At 41.3% G+C, this 14,589-nt stretch overlaps 1 protein-coding gene across 6 annotated transcripts in view; it reads left to right on the top strand.

Annotated features, from left to right (window-relative positions):
• ctnnd2b (catenin (cadherin-associated protein), delta 2b) overlaps positions 1-14,589 on the top strand; it is a 166,422-nt gene that overhangs the window by 85,418 nt on the left and 66,415 nt on the right. For 4 of the 6 annotated variants that reach the window (XM_034613772.1, XM_034613770.1, XM_034613771.1 and 1 more), the window contains 7 exons: positions 1,252-1,403; positions 1,739-1,912; positions 4,428-4,573; positions 6,186-6,433; positions 7,557-7,688; positions 11,246-11,489; positions 14,219-14,275. In XM_034613772.1, the coding sequence (XP_034469663.1) occupies positions 1,252-1,403; positions 1,739-1,912; positions 4,428-4,573; positions 6,186-6,433; positions 7,557-7,688; positions 11,246-11,489; positions 14,219-14,275 (1,153 nt within the window). The remainder of the gene's footprint in view (positions 1-1,251; positions 1,404-1,738; positions 1,913-4,427; positions 4,574-6,185; positions 6,434-7,556; positions 7,689-11,245; positions 11,490-14,218; positions 14,276-14,589) is intronic. The other 2 variants (XM_034613774.1, XM_034613773.1) reach the window with 1 other exon arrangement.

The following is a 14,589-nucleotide window of genomic DNA, read 5'->3' as shown; positions in this document are numbered from 1 at the left end:
CTGAATTACAGAGCTTTTATTTTGAAAGGTTGTGAACTTGGGTCTGAAGATTGTGTCGCTTGCTAAACAGATCTCTGAAATAGTCGACATGCAATGTATGAAAAACATAACAGTAGTTCAGTAGATTATTCAAACGTATATATCAGCCCCACACACATCAACAGTAATACAGCAAATTCAGTTTCATTCAATGAAAAACATTGACTATAAAATGTTCACTGCAGATAAACCAGGTAGGATGAACCCAAAGTTTTCTAACTTCACTCTGTTTATAATACAAAATACTAAAAAGTGACAGAATATTGTAGAACAGTTTGAGAAGGACTCACCAATGACTAGGGATATTTCTGAAGTAGCTCCAGAGCATTAACACAGGACAAGAGAACAGTTCATTCCAAACAGGCAGGCAGGTTTATAACAGGCACTGCACTAGTTAATCACAAAATGAGAAAATGTAGCACCAAAGGAGTAGTTGAGTTTTTAGTGGCTTTTCCTTCATTGTGAGAAAAATTCACCGGTTTGAAAAAGCTGCTGTAAGAATAGGTCCATGTATTACTGGCCTAATTCAAACACTCTCTGCCCTCCTGCTGAATTATACAGAGAAATATGGAATAGAGAAAGAGAGGGACGGGCAGTAGAAAGCAATATAGCAAGTGACGGAGAGAGAGTGAGAAAGGAAGACAGAGGAGGAGTGTGTTTTAAATGGAGGTCAGGCACAGAGTGAGATTTAAGGGTCACAGAGCATTGGATGAAAAGAGTGGAGAGAGCCTGGAATAACATAGTGGGTGAAAAGCAAATGGGTGTCTCAAAAAAAGGAGGACAAGGACTTTTTATTTCATTATGTTTCAGCTTTTAGTCTTCTCTCTTTCTCCTCTCTTTCTTCTCTTTCTGCTATTTGCTTCCCTCCGTTTCAAGGTAAGTACTAAGTCAGACCTGTGAGCGATTTCTCTGTATTCACGTTCATTCAAATCTGTTTGCAAAAGGCCTTCAAGGCCACAGAGTCTTTACACAAAGACAGAGTGTTACATCACCCCGACAAGAGTGAGTCTCACAGTGGCTTTTGAAAATGATCAAAAGTTTGATTTGAACATTGGTGAAACCTGACTTGACCCCTCTCCAACTGTCACATAAAAAAGACCACGATTTATCAATTAAAATATAATAAAACATTTTTTTTGTCATGTTTTTCTTCATTGCCTCTTGTACACTTGTTGATTATTCTTCTCTTTTTATTTTTCTTTGTCACATCAGGACAAGGACTCCTGTCCCAAAGTGCTCTGCAGCTCAATAACCAAGATGCTTATGCAGGAGCTGGTTACCATAGTAACCAAGGCCTGGCACTTGGGGAAACAGTCATGGGCCGCGGCGGGCATGTTGGCGGGGCAGTTCACTGCTATAACCAGGTACACGCACACCCTCGCATATGAATGCATGGGAGGGTTTCTCTGTCCTCCTTTCTTGTAATTCTCCATCTTTCTCTCCTTCCTCCACCCATTTACTTCTTCATCCATCTTCTCTTTCACACATGCTCCTCCCCTTCATGCCCCTGTCTCTTTTTCACCCTGTCTATTCCTTTGTACTATGTTTGTCCCTTCTCTTGTTTCTCATCCTTCTCTTCCCTCTCTCCATATCCCCCTTCCTCTGTCTCATTTACATCCCTTTCTACTTCTCCCTCGCTGCGTGACCTCTTCCTCCCCTCGCTTTTTCTCATCTCTCTCCACACTCTGCTTCTCTCCAGGTGACATCCAGCCGAGCAGCTGCCCATTTCGCGGGGACAGACTCTCCCTCCCAGTCCCAGAGAGACTCATTTGCCCAGCAGGCCCATGGCAGCGCCTTCCACATGCCCACCGAGGGAGGATCTGCACCTTCTGGACCGTCCATGTATTACTCCTGTGCCACTTTACCTGCACAGGTACAAGTCCCTGAAGAGAGTACAGACATGCCTCGGCTGTCATCTGATGAATGCTTTCTCCACTCCTCTCACTGGTGCACTATTGATGGAAGACAAGTGACAAATTAAAGGAAAAACCTGAAAAAATGAGTGACAGGGTGATAATGCCCCAATCCACAGGGGTCACGGATGGTTTGATGAATATCTGTGAATCACCTGCCATATCCCTCTCAGTCACCAGATCTCGAACTCACTGTACACCCATGGGAGATTTTAAACCATCGTGCTAGACAGCTTTCTCCATCACAATCATCAAAACACCAAATGAGGGGAAATCGTTTCGTTCTACAGTCTTCGATCCATACTGATGTGCATTGAAGCTTGGTGGCTTGTGGTCACCCAACAGCGTGATGAGACACATCATGTTGGCTTTTCCTCTAATTTCTCGCCTGTCTTCATAATCCTGCTGTCACCAGGTGGAACTGAACAGTGTTTCAGTCACTATTGGCCTTTCCTCTTGCTTTTGTCATTTCAAAATACTATGTTTACCCTCTGTGAGCTCACATTGCAGTTTGCTCCTTTGTGGAGGACAACAACTGCAGCACACTTGAATTCATGGCAGTTTCAACTGATTTGAGTGTAGACCAAGAAAACAGCAATAACACACAAAAACATATTTGCAAATTATTTTATAAGGTTCCCTTAGCTTCAAAAGAAGCAACAAGGGTATTTGGCGTATTGCTGGAGTGATTTCCAGGAATATTGAGAAGATCAAATAACTTCAATAATTAGATTCTCTAGCTAGACTGAATGATTTTGGTGAGGTGAGCTATTATACATTTTTTTCTTTTAGACTAACTACCTGTCGTTTCATGAGTTTGTGCAAAAATTGTTGCATAGGAATGAATGACTGAAGATTATATTTATTCTCATTTTACCACAATTTCTGTATTCTTTGAAAGAACAGAACTTAATTCTTTATCACAATGAACTTAATTATCACAGCAGCTGATGTTTCTCTAGACGAGCACTTTGAGTCAGTGGAAATCTTTTGTTCCGTGAATCTGACAGGAAATGTTATAATGGATCTGTAGTGCGAAACTCTTCAAAGAATAAACAACAAATGTATATTTATGGAGGGCTTGGTAGAAGTCTATTATGTTATTGTTGCCGTCTAAACTTTTAGATTTTTAGATTTCTTTGCATTAATTACAAAATAATCATAGTGGTAAGTTACTAGAGGTGAAAACTGCAGCACAGCAGGTTTAACTGTGCTCTCTCAAGTGTTGCAGAGTTCTATTCACCCTTCTGTCATGTCCTTCATCAATTATTACCCCGTTAACATACAAGTAGCCGAACCAGCGAGGCTGAAAACGAGCCAACAGACAGCCGCAGGTGTCACTTGACTCTTGTCAACATATTACCGACTCAGGTTGTTGAATGTCCTGCCGCCCTGTGAATGCAGCATGTCATTCATGAATAAAAAAAAAAAAGTTCAACAAGAGGATTTTTGATCCACCATTCAACCAACTGAGTTTTGGGCCAAAGACTAGAAGTCCATCAAATCTCAGCCAAATTACTTTGTTGAGTTTTGACACATCCCCCTGACAAATATGCAAAAATAATTCTGCCCAGATGATAGAATCTAGGAAGCACTAAACAACAGCTGAAATAAAACAATGCTGTTAATGAAATACTGAGCTAACATTGTAGAAGATTATAACACTTTGCAGCGCTGAACTACTTTACCACCAAAGTATCAGTTGCATTGGGGGCAGATGCTGAGTGCCCACTCTTCATCCAACTTACTTTACTGCTATCTGGGTAGCATCTGATGAAAAAGCTTATTGAGAATCTTTCTTACAGTCAGTAGAAAGGGATTATGAGATATCCGAGCACTTCCTTGTATAGGGTTGGTCAACAGTGCAGCCACAGTGCAGCAAACTTGTATTAAATCCCGTCCTCTTAAGAGATGATTTACTCTGCTTCTTTTGCTTCGCTGTGATGAATATATTTTTCAAACTTGGAGTTTAGGATTATTGAGAGTCCCATGTTAATCATGTCTTTGGATTCATTTAAAAAGATTGAACAGTGTCGTCCACTGTTCTGAAGCATCCTGACTTCAGCACATCTTGCCCACGTTCGTCCTAATTAATGGAGCTTTAAAAACGGTACCTTTGACTCTGCAACTGCAAGACCCTGCAAATACTTTAACAACTTATTTCCCCATTTTGCACAAAATGGGAGTTTGTGTTTGGAGCTCTGAGGGAACTTCATTTGGCGGCCCATTGCTCGCAGTCGCATTTCAAGTTTATTTGGTTGTAAAAGTTCCGCATCATCCCCTTTATGTTTGGTCTGATGACTCCAAGCTCTTCATCACAGATGTTATCACGGATTAGAGTCTCTGCTCCCTGGCTTTCCAGCTCCGGGGGTAGTTGTTCATCTCTCTGAAAATAATGATATGAATAAGAGGAGTGGATGAATATTTAAAGAGAGTGACATTCCCTTTTAATGAAGTACATCTCCTCTCTTACAGCGTGTCAGCTCCCCTCTACAGGCGATGGGATCCCCTACCAAGCTGCAGCGCCTGGGATCAGCCTCCTCCGACATGCCCAGCTACGCCACGCTACAGAGGGTGTCCTCGCCCAAACAGTCACCCAGCCGACTCGCCAAGTCCTACAGGTTGGTTCCATTTCAGTCGCACCAATTGATTTAATAAGGGCTCATTGTTAGGAGTCCATTATGTACGAATTTGACTGGTGCTAAGGCACAGATGAATTTATTCGCAGGGGGTTGATTCGGTTATTGATCAATAGCAGTGAGTCAACAATTACTTCATCTGGTGCTGAGATTACTGGCTTTGAAAAACACTTTCCAGCCTGACCTCTGCTGCTGAACAAAAGCTTTGTGCTTGTATTGGTGATGTTAGATTCCTGGGCTGATGTTTTTAAGGTAGTTTCACAATACACTTTAATACGTAATACATAATTATGAAGAAGAAGCTGGAACCATTAGTGTTGTAACATGCATTAAAGCACATGTATGCTTGCGTTTATCATGGTTAAATTATTAAAGTCAAGACTTAATACTCTTTTTTTATTTTACTTACACCCTTGTTTTTTGTCTTTGAATGTCTCACCAATAACTGACTCCTCTACAGATAATTACAGGTACTGCATTGTTCTGTGCTTTGATTGGAGGTTGTTACCACGAACTAAAGTTCACCTCTCATGACGAGTAACGCTTAAGCCCCTGGTCAAAAAACCCCACTCACATCTGGCTTTTATCTGCAATGGGAATAGACACAAGCCTTCACTCCCAAATAACTCTGCAGTAGAGAAACAGGTTTTTATCGGCTCTGGTTTTGGATCGGCAGTGATGGAAAAGTAACACCCGGGTGAACGTGCTAATTTGGCAAGACATTAGGTGAAAGAGGAAATTTCAGCATGTTCATGACGTCATACAAGATGCACCGGGGGAAAAAACAGAAAGGCAAGCTCCTCTACTGGCAATGGAAGAGGAGTCAATCACCTTCACTAAGCAGATTTACCCGCATTTAAGAAACCGGCGTATACCTGCTAATTTTGGTGTAAAAAGAGGTATTTGATAAAACTCCTGAAGCACCATTTTAACACTAAAAAGCCATATCAAACAAATAACAGACTGCAGGTGGGTTGGTCATTACAAGCTCCTGCTGTGTAGCCAAATGTTTTTCAAACCCACAGAAGTTTATTCTAGTAAAGGTCCAAAAGTTTAGAAACCTTTCAAATAGTGTTTGTCAGGCTGTATTTTGCAGGAATGTGTATGAAGGGATGCAATTTGCACCAAGGATACATATGTTTGATGAATTAATGGTGCAGCTGTTGGATCTTTGGCCGCCGGCCTCTGACCATGAATGTCCACAAAAGGGTGAAAAGGATTTTTTTTACCAGCGCTAATTGTGGGGACCTGTGAAAGAGAGTGAAGACTTTTCAAAATTGAAGCAGCAGAGCCAGACATATCTTGGCAGCCCCTAGTATGTTGGGGCTTGCAATTCCCATAATGCATCTTGATGTAACCTTTTTATTACATTTTAAATGGTAAATGCCAATGTCTTTCAAACTGCACATTCCTGGTTTGAAGTGGGGTTATTTTGTTGAAGTAGTTGAGTTGTACCACTCAAGACTTGTAGTACAAATATTTATGTGTAAACTGGATTTCACTTTAAATGCCTAAATGAGTATGATGGTAGAATAGGGAATGATTATTCTGGACGAAGAAACACCTCCTACTGTCTCATTTGGTCCCTTCGCAGCACCTCATCGCCCATCAACATGGTAGCATCGGGTGCCGGCTCCTCCTCCCCCCTCCCCATGACCGCCTCCCCAGGAGGCAACCACAGCTCGTCGCCCATCCACCAGCTCAGCTCAGTAGTGGGAAGCTATGCCACGCTGTCGCCCACCAAGCGCATGCTGCATCACATCGGACCGGACGGCTACAAGATTTCCCACGAGCTATACGCCAACGCAACCCTGCAAAGGCCTGGTAGCCTGGCAGGTAGAGGTCAAGACGATTTTATTATTACTTCTTTATGTGTGAGTGTGTTTGAAATACAATCATGTCCTACATTCAGTTTTTGAAAATAACCCCTGTTCAACTCAATTCAACTTAAAATTGTGAGTAATTATTAGTATTTAGAAATGCCTGTTTCTCCCTCACATTAGAGAAAATGTCAAATAAATGACCAATCTCATTAATTTGTTTGATTTCATATTATAACCTTTATTTCTGTTCAACTGAAATTATTCATTTAAACTACATTTTGTTCAGTGAGATTATATATTATGAGTTCTCAGCAGTCAGTTTGTTGGATTGATAGTTAAAACTAGTTTAAACTAATCGCACATCATCAGGATAATGCGCGACAGCATTTCAACTGGAAGTTAAGAGAATAGTTTAACCCAGTGGTTCTCAAATTGGGGTGCAGGCCCCTAAGGTTGAGACATGGGGACATGGATGACCAGGCAAAATTAAAGAGTTACACCAAGCAGCATTAAAATTATTTAGTTGTGAAACTAAACCACTAAGTTTGGCGATGCTGTCATGTTGACCTTTACCTTACTTAAACTCAATTTGGATAATTTTTCATTAATTACTTCCTATATCATTGACAAAAAAAATTGTGGGGTCGGGGTTTAAACCCTTTGTGGCCTCTGCAGGGACAAATGCCCGAAAAAGTTTGAGAACCACTGGTTTTACCTGACATGAAATATCATTGGTGTGTGTTCATGACCAAACACTGAGCTGGCTGCTGTACGTCCGATTAATGCCTAATTTATAGGTGAACTATTCCTGTAAACTACTGTTCAAATGGCTTATTTTAGGCTTATGGTTTATGTAGCTACAGCAAAAAACGTCCGATACACTTTGAAGATGCCGATAAATGGCGTCTCGTGTCATTTTAAAGTTTAAAGAAGAGCAAAACATGAAAGCATTTCTATAAATGTTTTATGAAGTAAGTCAAAAGACAGCACTCTATTCAGTGGCCTAACGTTATTTGCTTTCATATTTGTCTCACTTACTGATCACATTGATATCCCCAGTGAATACCCCTATTCCCCACACTCCTTTATCCATCTATGTATGTGTCAATTTATCTAACCTCTGTGTTCCTTGTGTTTTCCAGGCTCCAGAGGTTCCTACAGCAGCCAGCACAGTCACCTGGGCTCTGAGCTTCGACCTCTGCAGTCCCCTGAACACCACATTGACCCGATCTATGAAGACAGAGTCTACACCAAACCCAGCCTTAGAGGACAAGGTAAGCAGACATGGGGTTATTGAGGCTAAGGAGAATAAAGACATGAGGCAGAAGGTTATTTGTTTAGGGAGTTAAAGCAACATCTACAAGTCCATAGTCTAAAAGACTGAATCCAGAGGGACATACAGAGGGGTTAATAAAGTAGGTTTTACAGAGAGACATGAGCAAAAACCAAACACTTAGATAATCAGTGCAACGCAAGGGGCGCATGCAGTTTTGTAGATGTGCAACAAAGTTGATAAGGTGAGAGAGGACAATGGAAAAGAAGGATGTGTGGGAAGAGAAGACTGGGATGGACACAATGAGTGAACATGGAGGTTTGGAGTCGCCAAAGATTCGTGGGTGAATAAGAACCGCGATATACTTGCTGTTTAACCACACATACGGCTGCATCGTGAATGTTATTGTTCACATACTTGCTTTGGTACTATGCGTGTGACTGGATGATTCCAGTGGAGGGCACATCACAGAACTTAGAGTAAAGACTTTGACTCTTGACTCGATCTGCCACTTCCGTCTTTGCATATAGTAAATATAAACAAAGATGGCAACACTCAAGGAGATCAACATTTGGCTAATGAAACAGAAAAAGCTACGATCGGGCATTGTGCAGTGGCACGGACACATCATACAAATGTGGGTAACTCCGGACCGGGTTACACTGCTTGTCTTCAAAACTCCCCATCTCTGTCACTGATGACTAGCCCCTGTTGACCTACCCACTACCCACAAAGACTTGCTACTGCCCCAAACTGTTATGAGAGTATTGAATCTTGCGCATGTGTGTTAATTTTTGAGGACGTGCATAACCTTTGCACCAAACGCGTATGCGTTGTTAACAGCAAGTATATTCTGAACCTAAACGATAAGAAGAAGGTTGTAGGAACTAAACGAAGAAGAGGAGATTGGTTAAGAGAGGAGGGACCACTTTCTTATATTGAACTCTTTCTAAATGTTTTAATAACAGGGGTGGGGAATTTCCAGCATCCAGATGGCTAACTACACAGTTTGAATACAAAAAAGCAACTAAGAATTACACTAACATTCTGATTACAGCCATTATTTTTTTCAGGAATAAAAAAAAAGAACATGTCTTTCAGTGTAACATTAGGAATAGATAACATTTAATGGATCAGAGTGAGACTGTGATGATTCCTAGAATATTCTTCAAACAGTCCAACACCAAGAATAGCTGCAGCATGCCATAAATCACCCAGTGAACCATCTAAATTTAAAAATCAGACTACAGGACGACATCATATGATGCCCTGAATAAAGTGATGGATCAAAGACATACTTTACATACAGAGAGGCAGCCCAGACACAGCTGGGTCCCACTTTAAAAACTAGGTGTTTTTTTAATGGTGTGGTGTTGTATTAAAGGCAGCTACACATAAGAGACTTCCTCCTTCCATCTGATCATGTAGCACTATTTACGAGATCAGGTAGGCAAATCCAATTGGGGTCTCAATGGCAATTTGTCTCTCAGTCACAGTCTGTTAACTAATTAGTTTCATGCCTGAAAATTAATCTCAATTAATCCCACGGGCGTTAGCTTGGGTGCTTTGAAATCAAAGCAAATCAACCGTGTCCTAAAATGTTTGTGACGTTGTGCCGCCGGTTTGGTCGCCTGCACGTCGAATGTTTGCTGTAGAGAGAAATACACAGAGAGACACATAAAAGAAGATCTTTCTCGACAAGGCTTTGTTCCACAAAAGAGACATTTACCTTAATAATTAAAAGGTTTAAGGTAATTTTGTCAGGCTGCCGCCTGGTATACACTGATAGGTCACTTTGAGGCATCAGCTCTGTGTCTGCGCATGTAAGTCACGACCCCCACATTGTCTGTCAAAAATAATATATAAGTTCAGATCTGCTTTTCATATTTCTTTTCCCCTGTGCAACACCAAGCAGCCGCTGAAGCCTGGCAATGTTTCAAGGTCAATTCAAATAGTTTCAAGATGAACAGTTGGAAACAGGCAGACAACAGTTCACAGCCGACTTCACATCACAGGTGAATTTCCTCAGGCCTAGTCGAGATCCCTGCAGTTATCTAGTTACACACACACAGTGACCCATGTCGCCTCCCTCAGAGCGAGCTGGTGTAACGGCCCAAATGCTTCCTACACTGAATTCCTCTCCCTGTTTGAGACTGACATAGGAGGATCTACTGGTGTTCTGAGGTTGTTACAGTAAACAACAAACCCTCGGGGATCACTGTGTGCCAATTATAAATGCATTTATCAGCAAAACTGCTAATTTGTTTTGGTAATATACACAATTAAAGAGAATATTTACTGTATACAAACAGAAAGGCGGCTGGCCCTAAAGACATAGTTAGATATTTTGAGAAAATAAAAACTTCATTTGATCTCTTTTCAAGCCCAAAGAGATTGATACCTAACAACCGAACAGGAGGTGATCAGTCCAGTTAAGCATCAAGATAGAGAGAGGGGAGTTTGAAGGGTGCTGGATAATTCCCTAAATTATTATTTCATACCAATGAAAAATCCTTTGTTATACCTTAGAAATAATCACTATTTATACGTCATACATGTCAGATGATGCCAACTACATATTAGCCAAAGCGGCTCCAATAAATTTGGGGTTAGTCAAGCTATTCTTTGTTCGTGTTGCAAATTTAATTGAATCGAGAAAACCAACCAAAAATATTGTTTATTTAGTGTGATGGTATGATTTTTGGGGGGGTTGTTTAAGGGCGGCTTTGATAAATGACCCCCTAGGGTTGGGTTGGGGGGCAAAGACTCCCGGCTTGTGCTCCTTATGTAACAGGGAGTTAACAGAGTGCTACTGATGTTGTCATGAACGAATGAAGTCTATTGCATTTCGACACAATTTAAGGTCAAATGCTTCATGTGAGTCACTTGAAACCTGGGGGCAGCATTTCAGATTAGAGCAAAATGTGAAACTCATATATATATGCATGATGTTCACTTGTAGATGACTGTTTATATGGGATGTGGGGGCCAACATTTTTATTTTTGCCCTTGTGGTCACAAAACTGGATTAACTCCACCCTGCTCTATGGGACATTTTATATGTCTTATCTTTAAACTAATGTTTTATATGTGGCTGCAAGTTTAATGTTTGATCAAAGAAGTGTATTTTTCTTTTAAGTGCATGTATGTTTGATTTGACTGCTTCTGTCTGCTTGTGGTTTTTCATCCAAATGAACATCTCAAACTCATTTGGAAAGCTCACCTGAAGTTGGAGCTGCAGTTTGTCACATTTATTCACTTTTATTTTTTGCTTCTTCTCTTCCTGCATTCTGCTTGTGCTGGTGTTGTTGCTTTTTGCTCTTTGTGTGTGTGTGTGTGTGTGTGTGTGTGTGTGTGTGTGTGTGTGTGTGTGTGTGTGTGTGTGTGTGTGTGTTTGTGTGTATATGTGCATCCTTGTGTTGGCACCTGTGTTTGGTTATGATTTCTCTGTGCCCCGCTCCCCACCCTCCTTGGCCACATCAAACCCAGTGGTGAACCAGTTGTACCAAGAGGTCCTCAACTATCTGCTCTGTCCCTACGCTCCTATTCCTGTTTTAGCCCCGCCTTCTCCCGGTGTCGACCCAATCCCTTTGCAGCGAACGGGAAGCCAGAGCGCCACCGGCACCTTTCAGCGAGGCAGCTTCGCCACAGGAGGCGGGGTAGCTGACTACGCCAACCCGTATCGCACTCTGCAGTTCTGCCCGTCCACTGAGTCGCCTTACAGCAAGTCAGGCCCTGCCCTCCCCCCTGAGGCTTCCCTGGGCCGCTCTCCATCTGTAGACAGCATCCAGAAGGATCCAAGGTGAGCAAGAACAAAACCTTTTTTACCTCAGTTCAGCTCTGGCTTGTAGATGAAGCACTTTGTTCCGCTCTCTCTTTCCACTCTCACAACTTACTGAGGGCCAGATTCACCAAACTCAACATGTATCAGCATCAATAACCTGGAGAACACTGAGCTTCAACAGTGACAAAGAGAGAGTTCATTCACAATCCACCAAAAAAGAGTCAAACTTGAACATGTGACATGGTGACACCACAGAGTAGTGTTGCACCTCAGCAGATAACGGACTGTCAGGATGTGACAGTCAAGCAGGGAAAGCATGGCTGAATCTGGGCTTTAGTATGAAGCACACATCACTCCACATCTCTCACTGTCCTCTCCAGTTTGCCTGATGTTGGGGTTTGTTCACACTGCCATACCAATGCCTGCACACACACCTCTAGGTCCAATTTAAAACGTTTGCTGCTGCTGTTAGGAGTGAGGTGCCCCTCTGTCAGTGACAATGAGTAAGTAGACACCGTTAATGTGGGAAGTCTCTATGAAGTCTGCTTTCAAATCGAGAGAGCGCTGTGTGTGAGTGTGTGCGTGTGTGTAGCAGTGTGTGTGTGAGAGAGAGAGACAGTCACAGACAAAAACAGAGAAGAGAGACACATACAGAGACAGCGTAATAGCTGTTTTTATCATCTTTTGTGCTAATTAAAATCCAGTTTGAAATGCTATTCCAATTGTGTCTTGGATTTCTCTGTCTTAGCCTCTTGTTTCTGACTAATGACTGCACAGTCGAGCTGTCAGAGACAGACGCAGCCTAGGGAAAGTTGAAGCGTCTCTCTTTGTGGCACTTCAGCTCAGGTGTAAGCAGGACACACATGTATATTTGGACATTTATAATATTGCTAATGAGGAAGTCGCTTTCTGCTGAATCGCTGTATAATGACTGTGGTTGTTCGTAGCCATTGCTCCTTCCTCCACCCATTGCCCAAGTGTTTCTTTCTCTGTGCACGCTGCACTCACATTGTCTGTTTGTTCACTCTTTAGCTCTGGCATCATTGATGTGTATCCTCCAGCATCCACACATGTGCACCGCTACGTTTGAAGGACTGACTTGTGATGCATGGCATTCTGCTTTACATTCACGACACGCACAGTCAGTGCTATCTGAGAAGCTTGTTGTCTGCACAGCGTTAAAGGGAGGGTCCCCCAGGATTTATAAAGATACAGGGATATTCTGGGACGGCTGTTGTCCAGTTTTGTTGGTTACAAGGCTGCTGCACAGCTGCTGTTTTACAGCTCAAAGAGGGAATTATATTACTATATAGTATACAATATTTTCTATATCAAGAAATCCCATAAAAAGACCAAAACCAATAGTTATAGTCAATCTCTCAATATGTTTTAGCTTTATGAATGCATCAGGGGCACTAAACCCCAAACCGTGGTTTGGCATTGTTGTTTTTTAGCAAATCTAACTGAACCAGGAATAAATAGCGTATTTGTTAGGAATTGTTTTTAGCTGTGTATATGACATAAATAAACACAACATGAAATGTTCATTTGAAGTGAGTACTAACAGCATCAGGGAAGTACATGTGGTACTACTGGGGCTGTGTTAATCACAATGAAGGCTCAGTGATGGGATTTTAATTGTTTCTAGACACCACTTGAGCTCTGTGGCACAGAGGAATAAGCCATGCCAGGTTGTGACTACAGAAAATACTTGTTATCAGGTATAATAATCAGTTCAATATTGGTTTTGATTTTTGTTATTGAATTTAGCTGACAATAGGGAAATAGTACATAGACGTTTCATTATTCAAACAAACATACTCTGTATGTGTTTGGGGGATTGGCCAATTGGTCAACATCGCTGTTAAGTGCTAACGCCACATTTATTCATACATGCCTCATTAGGCATAATCCATTTGTAATCTACCAGTGAAATGTAGGAAAAAAGCAACATATTAAGAAAAATGAACCGTAACTTCAGTTTCTATCAAAGTCATTTCAGGTGAGCAACCATTTATTCATCATTTGCCACCACATCAGTTAAAAATGTAGCTGCTATATTATTCTATTAGTATCTTTAAATTAGCCCACATATAACAAGCTTAGCAGTTTAGCTGGTAAACTGGTAATTGTCCTGTCTTGTTACCTTCAACCACACAAAAACATGTAAACGAATTTCACATGTATGTCCTGTTAAACAGTTAAGTTGACTAACGGGCCAACCTCTTAAAAAAAGCTTGGTGTGTGTATATACAGTAAACTGTTTACTGTTTCGATACAGTACGTCATAACTGTACAAAGGTTTTTAATTTATAAATTCACTGGTAAACACTTGTTTGCAAATTACATAAATCAACAATTTGTAAGTCCTGGTGAGAGCATATCCAGCCAGATCCAGACTTTGTATGTAGATGATTAGAAATTGCTCCACTATGCAGCAACTATGAGCTTAATGTCTCATTTGGAGTAGGAAATGAACAAGACGAAACCCAGTTTGTTTTATTCTGAGACCCTCTCTTTACCTGACATACCCACCATCTTCCCTCCACCTGCTCGACGTGCATGTTCATCACCCTGCCCAGCTCCTCCACCACTGCCTGATAACCAGATGTTGAGAGAGAAAGATGAGTCTAGTGGCTATATATGGATTTCTATTTACTAATCATCACTCTTATTGGTTATGGAATAATTTGTTGCCAGACAGCCAACATCTCTCTTGTTTCTCTCTGCCTGTCCCCCCTCGATAGGTACGACCCCGAATTCCTTGAGTGGAATCAAAATCAAGCCGAGCAAAGAATGACAAAGTAATCCAACTATTTATTTATACATATATACATTCTGTGTATCAATCTTACCTTTGTCTCATTCACTGAATCGCTCCATCTTATCAATATGACACCAATTGATGCTGATGTTAATGGCAGCATGACAACATTTCACATTTGTATTGTCACCCATGTACCCACAGTGCAGCAGTGAATCTCCTTTTAGCTATATTTGGATTCTGAATTAGACAATAGCTGTGAATATTGGCTTTCAAATAATGGCTTTGCATTTAATTATGATATGGCATTATATTAGTATGACATAATTGTCATGTGACCTGAAACCTCTCAGA

Source organism: Hippoglossus hippoglossus, chromosome 17 (assembly GCF_009819705.1).
Source record: "Hippoglossus hippoglossus isolate fHipHip1 chromosome 17, fHipHip1.pri, whole genome shotgun sequence".
In the NCBI taxonomy this organism is placed as follows: domain Eukaryota; kingdom Metazoa; phylum Chordata; class Actinopteri; order Pleuronectiformes; family Pleuronectidae; genus Hippoglossus; species Hippoglossus hippoglossus.
The sequence above is the reverse complement of the archived record's forward strand: the minus strand, read 5'-3'. Positions and strand labels throughout refer to the sequence as shown.